We start from the raw sequence: 9,467 nt of genomic DNA, 5'->3' as shown, positions 1-9,467 counted from the left end.
GGTATTTTGAGCAAAAACATCAAAACCTCTAGGGGACAAAAAGTTTAAATAAAAATGGAAAATATTAACAAAATATTCAGCCTGTTTTTCAATTACTATTTTAAATATAATTTATAACAATATATTGAAAGGTCATTTCCCATGTTCATCTCTCTGATCTGTCAAGTTTTACATTTCAATCAAACAAATTTATTTTGAACATGATGACCATACAATACAAAGAGATGATCATAAGTTAAACGTACACATTACACATATTAAATACAAAATACACATATTTTATGCCAATAATAATCTCAACATGTTCAAAATAGAGCAGGAAGAAGTAAAAAACTTATAAACTCCTACCCCGTACTATTTTTGAAAATAAAGGAAATTTTAAAGTGCCCCACTATGAGTCATCTACTCTACATCCCAACCTGGCCCCTGTATGCCTTACATTTTAAGACAGATGTACAAGAAATGTAAAATAGCCACTTGTGAACCACTTAAAAATTCAGTTAGGTGATCAGAATCTGATAGATATAACTTTGTTGACACTGAAATGCTGTAGACATTCTTATAAGAGCCTAAATGAAAGCAGAAAAGGGAATTAAAGCACATTTATTTATTTATAAATTTGCTGTCCCATTTTTAGAGATATTTACATGATGTCTTTATTTTTTAACAAAAAGGTCTTCAGTTTTGCTACAACCATGCTTCTCTCTATTTTGTTGTTGTTCTGGGTTTGTTCCCGCTATCAGAACTAAACTTACAAGAACCACCCAGGCAGCAGTTCTTCCAAGGTTAATAGCTCATTCAGTTTGAAGCTAGCATAGCAATCGACAAATTTGTGACAAAAAAAGGCCAAACGAACCAACCAGCAGCCCTGCTATGGAGGACACTGCTGCTGGCCAAGTAAAATCAGGAAGTTTGAGGCAGCATGCATTAAGAATAACTTTACAGCTATTCACTGGTGAATAAAAGTGAGAAAAAACATTCTAAAAAAATGAATATTTCTTTACATTTATTGATGTATTTTATTGTCAACTTGCAAGGGGGTCCTTGGCCAGAAGCTAAAGTTGTTTGGGGGTTCTTGGCATGGAAAAGTTTGGGAACCCCTGCTCTGTAATACAGGAACAGTTGAAACAGAGCAAGAGGAAGGTCAACAAAAGATTAGCTATTGCCAGACAGAATTCAGCGGAAACGTTACAGGCTGGGCCAGACTGGGCTTATGTAAAAATGTCATTAGCACTGACTGTTTCTTCTTTTTATCTGTTTGAATGCTTGGTGAGGAATGGTTTTTCAGGGAGTAAGAGACACAAGTGTGTTAGATAAAAAGCCACAGGCAGCAACTTTAACAAATATGTTGTTGATCATGTCTTTTTACACTTTTTCTGCAATTTATACATCAAAACATCTTTTTGTCAGCTTGGATTTTTGCATAAGTAAGTCCTAATTGAGTTGTGAGCTGTATAAAAAAATATGTTGGATGCTGATGTTTTTACTTCATAAGCAAAGATTTGAGGGTTGTGTTTTCATTGCCTATAAATACAGTCTACCATAAAATGAAGAACATAAAATGAAGAACAATTAACCACTGAGTCAACCTGAATGGAAATGTGAGCTCTAACAGACAACATGATTCTTCTTACCTGTGGCTCAGGAGGTACTGAACCACCTCAAGGTTTCCGCTGGAGCAGGCCACCATCAGTGGCGTCTTGTAATATTCATCCTGAACATCCACAGGTACCCCCTTATTGAACGCAAGGTCCAGAGTCTCTAGATTTCCACTTTTCACACAGTTGTTGATATTGACGTACACTTTGTCTGGCTTCTCCATGTACCACCCTGAATCGTTAATTATGGGATGTTTTGGTGGGTGATCAGGGAATCTATGCATGTCAGAGCCGTTGTAGTACGTTTCGATCATGTAGTGGGGAGGGCCTCCGTCAGGTCGCCGGGACTTCAGTTCGGGCAGAAGGGTACAAATGGGCATGGGGAGGACAAATTTACCCTTCTTCTTCTTCCCTCCTTTTCTTCCCTTTCCCTCCTTTTTCTTTTTTGGCATTGGAGCGGAGAGGAGAAAGGCTTTCTTGATATATTTGACACCTTTGATAAAGTCAGTAATGCTGATCCTTCCCTCTTCTTTCTCGTCATGGGCTGAGACAACTTTCTGGAGATAATCTGGTTTAACAGGAGCCTTTAGCCTCTCTAACACCGAAACAAACATCTCTGAAGGAACTGTTGTGTCCCCAAAGGCTTGCCGTATTTCAGCCTGAAACTCATTCGACCAGTCGTGAAGGATCAGAGCCCAACGATCTGACATGAGACCGACACCTTCAGATTTGTTGCCTTTTCCCTGCTGCTTCTCTGCTTTTCTAAGCTCCTTGGCTGCTGCGCTGTGACCGGCGTCACTGGCAATTTGACGTGGCAGCAAATTGTCCTGGTTCTTTAGTTTAGGGTTACAACCTGAACACAGAGCAAGGTTTTAGAGATTAAAAAAAACTAACTTCAAAATGAACTAATTTAATTTGGGATTGTGTCTTCAGCTACATATTCTTCTGTCTGATTCATTTTCCTGTCTCCTGGCTCTACAAGTACTGAAATATTTTAAGCTTGCAAATTCCAAATATAAGAACATAAATCCTTATAGCACTGAGACACTTGTTCTCACGGCCACCACTTCCTCATCAATTTAGTGCAGTGGTCTGCAACCTGCGGCTCTGGGGCCACATGTGGCTCTTTGGTCCCTCTGCAGTGGCTCTTTGAAAATGTGACCAAACATAACATAAATTTTTGTTTGATTTTATACTCACAACACTAATAGATTTTATGCAAATATATAATCAATAATACTAATAAAAAATACTAATACAAAAAGTAAAATATGTTAGCTTATGCTAGCCTGTTTTCTACCTAAATAATCCAACTTCTTTCTATAATCTTTCTCTCAAATCTATCAGGGTTATCGTTAAACACCTTTAGGACTATATAATAAGAATTAGAGAAAAACATGTCTGACTAGTTCAGCTGCACTAGTTTTTATGAAATTCTGTATAAACTATCGTCAGTATTGTTCTTTTGCATGAATGTCTTTTCTTCAGTCTTGAAGTGTAAAACTAATAATAAATAATAAAAATCACAATATATTTTTTTGGTTTATGTCACCTCCACTGGCCATAAAGGTTCACAAAAAGGCCTTGAAAAGGCCCACGGACCACCAGTTGATAATCGCAGTTGTAGCTTATTTTGCGGCTCTGGGCACATTTCATTAGCAAGCTGAGGTGCAGAAATGGCTCTTTTTATTGTAAAGGTTGCAGACCCCCGGTGTAGGGTAAGGACACTGAAGTATTCTGCAGTGTTCATTTCTCAAACTGTACCTCTCTGAGCTAAGAACTTGCAGCAGTTGGCGTTGCCTGTGGCAGCAGCGTAGTGTAAAGGTGTGCACTTATGAAGGTTAATCACACCCATGTCTGCTGAGTATGCAGACAGGACCTGAATTACCTGCAAGATACAAGCACCACAGTGAAACACTGTACAAAATACCAACATGGAAGCATTACATTGAAAAATAAAAACATAATATTGACAACTTAAAAATTCAGTATTGCAAAAAWTGGGAAACTTTTATTGTGAAAGTATAATACTGCTATGCTCTTAGTACTTCCTTAAGGGCTCGACACACGGGCAGCGACAAACAACAGCGATTGACGGCTGTCATCACAGCCTGTGTGAAACCCGACACACGGGACGCGATAGCAATCGCAGCGTTGCGAATCGCGCTCTCAGGTCACTTGTCTTCACAAAATTTGATTGGTTCTTGACTCTGAAGGCGGGTGTGCATTACGGACGTGTAAACTAAACAAATCTTGCGATGCTAATGATGTTGAAAAACAAATGCACATCAAGATACATTTTTATGAGGAAAAATTTACCATAAACTTCACCCTGGTGCCAATAAATTCCACAAAGCTTTTTAGTAATCACTTGGTGAAAGTGTTAGCTAACAGCAGTGTGTAGCATACTCTCCTCTCATTGGTCAGTCAATGAAACCCTCGCTGATTGGTTGTACGCTAAGCGACAGCGACAAAAGTTGAACATTTTTCAACTTTCATATGTCGCGTCACAAGCTTGCGTGTGCACGTCTATGTGTACGAGCGCGAAATTTCACATGCACTATTTTCGCCGGTCGCTTGGCTGGAGGAGGGCGAGCGATTGTCGCCTCACCGCACAGGCTCTATAGGAAATGAATGGAGAGCGAGCGACATCGCCTCCCGTGTGTTGAGCCCTTTAGAAGTATTAAATTTTGTGTTCAGTGCCCTGAGATGACAATTGTTGTGACTTGGCTGACACTATATGAATAAACTGAATTGAATTGATTTTATGTCTCTAAGACACTTTCTTGCACCCTGAAGCTCTATACAGTATGTCAGAAGCACATTTCCAGGATACTAACACATCCAGCATACACTGGGTCCCACCCAGGCATTGTTCTCTCATCCACCAGGACATAGCTACATGCTAGAAGATCACAACATGAAACCATGACACTACTGCCACATCTGTTTGAGGCTGTTTGTACAACTCAGTCATAAACTGTGAATTTGATCATGGTTGGGTCAACAGGTCCTGGAGAGAAACCCAGACATCCCTTGTCTCCGTAGGGTCTCCCTCCAGTACGACTAGAAAACCTTTAAAGGGAGACCCCTAGGAGGCATTCTTATCAGATGCCTGAACCACCTCAGCTGACTCCTTTTGATGAGGAAAATGGCTCAACATATGAATGATGGAACTCTTCACAGTTTCTCCAAGGCTGAGCCTGGTGACCTTAACAAAGCAAGCTAATTTCAGCCATTTGTAAGCAGTTCATTCTTTTGGTCATAATCCAAAATGTATAAACATAGGTGAAGTTTGGGTGGACTGGTAAATTGAGTGCTTAACTTTTCAGCTCAGCTTTCATCATCATGACAGACCAAAACAATATCCTCATTATTGTGGCCACAGTCCTGATTCATCAATCCATCTCCTGCACCATCTTACAATTACTCGTACACAAGACTCCCAAATACAGCTCCTCCACCTGATTCAGAAATTCCTTCCATGGCCTTGAACTTGGAGGAGCTGACTCTTATCCCAGCTGCTTCACACTTGGCTGTGCACTGCTAAAAAAACACAGCCTAAAGATGCCTACCTGGTGAGGGGTTACTCAATGTCAACAAACCATCCTCCAAAAAAAGAAAAAAGGCAGTGAATCTGCTGAGCAAAAGGAAGATGTGCAGCAGTTTGGGTCATGCTAGTGGTTTTCAATTCAATTCAAATCAAAAATACTTAATTGATCCCAGAGGGAAATTAGGTGTTGTTGTAACTCATTTAACTAAAGTTATTGTAGATGCTGATGGCTGTGGGCAGGAAAGATCTTCTGTGCAGAGCCTCAACCATATCCATCCTTTTTTCCATCTTTGCAAAGCCGGCCTGTCCATGATTAGAACAAGTGTCCAAAAGGTGAACAAAAAAAATGGAGAATGGTGAAGTATTTATTGGCACAGAGAGAGCAAGAATTGATCTTTGCAGACATGCAGTGAAATGTAGATTGATGTTGTTGGTTGTAGCTAGAGCTGCAGTAGATGCAACGCTAACAGCAGTTGCACTGCCAAAAGTGATGCAAAAACTGAAGAGTGTTGCCAGTAAAGTGTGGGTGTGATGAGGTTGTAGTCTAGGCATGAGACCATGCTTCAAATTCTCTAAAACCAACAATGTCAGGTCATACAGGCCCTGTGTCATCGATACGCCACCATCACACTTTCCATGCTCCACCCAGGACCCTGGTGATAATAAACCACCAAAACTTCACCACAACATTTTGTCCATGCTCAAATGACCTATCACATGTACTGGATAACTCACTGTGTTTTAACACACCCCTGGGAACCTGCAAACCCCACAAATATCCTTCATTTTCTGGCAGATATTTTTTTATGTCATCCAATGAGTGGGGGTTACGACAAAGTCATGTGCCACAGCAGATACTACAGCTGCTACTACCTCGTAAAAGCCCCCCATAGCAGCATAGTGAACCGCAGTGAAGTGCTTTTTATCTAGAGCATTGGGGTTTCCTCCCCTCCTGAGAATGGCTCGAACAAGCGGCAGGGAGCCAGCCCAGGCTGCCCCCATTAACGCTGTCATGCCTGTTTCCTGAGAAGAGCAAAAGATATGTTTAAAAAAAACAACTTTTCTCATTATTACCCATTTTTATTTTTTTATCTCTTGTTTTCTACCTGATTTGTTGCGTTGGGGTCTGCACCAGCGTCTAACATGACGTGACACAACAAGGAGCAGTTATGAGCTTTTTCACACATCATCTGGAAGACGTGAACCCCATTTTTTGACACGTTGTTGACGTCCGCCTGGTTTTTCAGGGCCAGCTGAAGGCAGCGGTTGTGACGCTTGGTGGGATAGTTACAGTAGAACAGCAYACCTGAGTCACAAACAAGGAAGGTGACACAAATTTAAATGTTCAGCAACGATACAAATAAAGAGGGGCAGGGATTGCTGACATTTTAGTAAATATTTCAAGTAGGGCACACAATATATCACAAAAATATCATCATTGCAATATCACCGTGCACAATATTCATATCACAAAGCACTGCTTGGAGTGCAATAATTGCTGACTAATGTGAAGGTTTTTATGCTAATGCAATTTTTTTTAGCCAGTTGGACAGAGTCTCATGCATTGAAAAAACAAACTTTTGGGTGTAGTAACATTTATTATTCTTTTTAAATTTTACRAGAAAATATCCAAATCTCTAAACTACTAGAATTTACTAAATAAACAATGTGCATTATATTATATATCAATATTACTGTACAAAAAACGTAAAGACTAATATTATTTTACCAGTAATGTTTAAGTGCTTTTTCTGGACATTACATAAACATGAATATATTAAGTAACTTCTACTCTTCTGGGCTAAAACTGAGGGCGCATGAACACACAAAGGCTGCTGCTCCTCATTCCCTTGCTTTACTTTTCTAGGAGAGGACAAGCGATTAGTCTTTTGTGTTACTTTATTTTGTGTGTTCATTATTTGTTAACTTGAGTTAAACCATTCAGTAGAAGTAACCATAAGTGAGAGTGGTAGTCATTAATAAGACCTGTGAGTTTCACTTTGGCTGTGTTGTTCATGAAGAAGAATCCAATAAAGGTTCTTCAAAACTGCCACCTGGTGGTGAAGTCTTGAACTACAACAAGAGCTACATTTTCTCTGTAGCTGTGAGGTGTCATGTTACAATATTGTCCTTGATGCATGTGCACTGTTATGTAAGATTTACTCAAAAAAATCCTCGTAACAATTTGCACTAACGTTTAAGTAAATTTAAATGCTACAAATTCAAGTAATATTTACTCATCACAAATCTTTAACTATATTCTTAGTAACTTTTACTAGATAATGATGAGTAAATATTACTTGAATCTGTAGCATTTAAATTTACTTAACAAACAGTGCAAATTGTTTCGAGGATTTTTTTCAAGTAAATCTTACAAGTTATTTTTTTCAGTGTGGCAGCAAAAGCTCACACCAGACACAAATGAAATTGGCAAAAAAGCTAAAAGCTACATAGAGTAAGAAGTACACATTAGAAAAGAAGGAAAGAAAAAAAGGATATATTGCATCTGATATAATCATCGCAACACATTCTAATATTGTTCAGCCCTAATTAGAAGGAAATGCATGAAATATATGTGTGATCAAAAGGATGTTTTGATAAAACCATTGTGAGAAACACATGCCATCTTGTTTCTAATTGGGAAGTCATCATAAAAAATACTAAGTTTTATTTTCAGTTTGTCACTTCAATCAAATTTCAAATTCAAAAAACCATTAAAATAATCTAATCTAGAAGTATTTTCTGAGAAACAGCTCCATCTTTTGTTTTATCAAATTTTATACAGCTGTCACTATTAAATTAAATAATGCGGAGAAAAGTGTTTATCTTAAGAATAATAATGTAATAGTAAAGCTGTCAGCCTAATTTTGTGCAGCTCAGTTTACTTAAACAGTCCAACTGGTTGTACACATTAAATACATCCGTGTAAGTGAAGTGAGTGATCATGTTTCAGTTACTTTAGAGGGTTTCTTATTTAAAAAAACAAGCACTGAAAGCACATTTTCTTCATTGTTGCCAAGAAAAACTATTATTTTCTGATCTAATTGTGATTTTCTTCTTTTCATATTTCCTACAAATACTTCGGCACTCATGTTAGTGCTCATGCACAATTGAAACCGGTGCCACGTATGTTTAGGCCAACAGTTGGCAATTCAGGCACTGGACGAAGATCCGTGTTTAACTCCCCTTGCGATTTGTCTGTTTTAGTGTCATTTTTGTGTTCCCCTACGCCTGCCTGTGTGTTATTCCCTATCTCCTCCCATGCACACCTGATCCTCACATCTCTTCCCATCTCCTTGTTTCCTCACCTACTGTATTCTGTCTTGTCTTCTTATTTTTTTATTTTACCGTTGTTTAACCAGGCAAATCTGATTGAGATCATAGATCTCAATGAATGTTTGAGAAATCCTGTAGTGTTCTGGGGCAGCACAGGCAACCTATTGTACATGTCGGTTTACTGTGCATCCTGTCCTGTCGCCAGTCTGGTTGGTCCTCTGTGCTCGTCAGTGTCTTAAAGTGAGTTTTCTGCTGCTCTGTCAGCATTTTGGTTTTAATTAAATAAATGCTTAGATTTTTTTTTTCCAAAGTTTTGCCTGCTCCCTGGGTCAAAATCTATACACAACTTGACACTGGAGGACTGCTATCCAGCCAGTTTTGCTTGTTTCTCTTCYCCAACACATCTGATTCAATGAMTGAATTACTTCAAGTTCTGCAGAAGCCTGTTAATCACCTGTTTATTCATATCAGGTGTGCTGGAGCAGAGAAACAAGTAAAAGATGCAGAATTTGGCTTAGACCATATCTGGTCATCTACATCCAGTCCTTTAGCTGTCTCCGAGTGGTTCATGGAAGGTCAATAGAAAATCATGTGTTTATTAATGTCTTTTTACRATAATTTTAGGGTCTTTACAATTTACAATCTATAGGTTTTGAATAGCCCAAATTTATGATAGTTTTCAAATTAGTTTTGGAATTTCTGTGAACTAAAAACAATTGTTTTATTTATATGAACACCCACATATCATCAGAGTGTCTGATCCAACCAGCTAGATGGTGTGATGGCGAAAAGGCTCAAACCATAGACTTGAATAAGATCACCAGACTGAGCCCCGCCCATATCATCCACTGGTAGTGTCTGTGACAGCATGGAGGAGCAGAAATGGCGTCCAAACAGGACAACAGCTTACAGCCACCATAGAAACTAATAGATAAACAGCAAGCTGAACCAGATCTGTTTCACAATAAATTAATAATTATGTTAATTTCATTCAACAATCATGTAAAACAGCAGATTTATACCAGAAAAATATATAATTT

General features: G+C 38.6%; 1 protein-coding gene across 1 annotated transcript in view; it reads right to left on the bottom strand.

Moving 5' to 3' along the window:
• ankef1a (ankyrin repeat and EF-hand domain containing 1a) overlaps nucleotides 1–9,467 on the bottom strand; it is a gene marked incomplete at its 3' end in the record, with an annotated part of 36,387 nt that overhangs the window by 8,394 nt on the left and 18,526 nt on the right. The window contains 4 exon segments of the mRNA XM_014023918.1: nucleotides 1,635–2,451; nucleotides 3,363–3,486; nucleotides 6,025–6,174; nucleotides 6,258–6,457. Coding sequence (XP_013879372.1) covers nucleotides 1,635–2,451; nucleotides 3,363–3,486; nucleotides 6,025–6,174; nucleotides 6,258–6,457 — 1,291 coding nt within the window.

The sequence above is a fragment of the Austrofundulus limnaeus genome, unplaced genomic scaffold (genome assembly GCF_001266775.1).
Source record: "Austrofundulus limnaeus strain Quisiro unplaced genomic scaffold, Austrofundulus_limnaeus-1.0 Scaffold396, whole genome shotgun sequence".
In the NCBI taxonomy this organism is placed as follows: Eukaryota; Metazoa; Chordata; class Actinopteri; order Cyprinodontiformes; family Rivulidae; genus Austrofundulus; species Austrofundulus limnaeus.
Note: the sequence above shows the minus strand (reverse complement) of the source record. Positions and strands in the feature narration are given on the sequence as shown.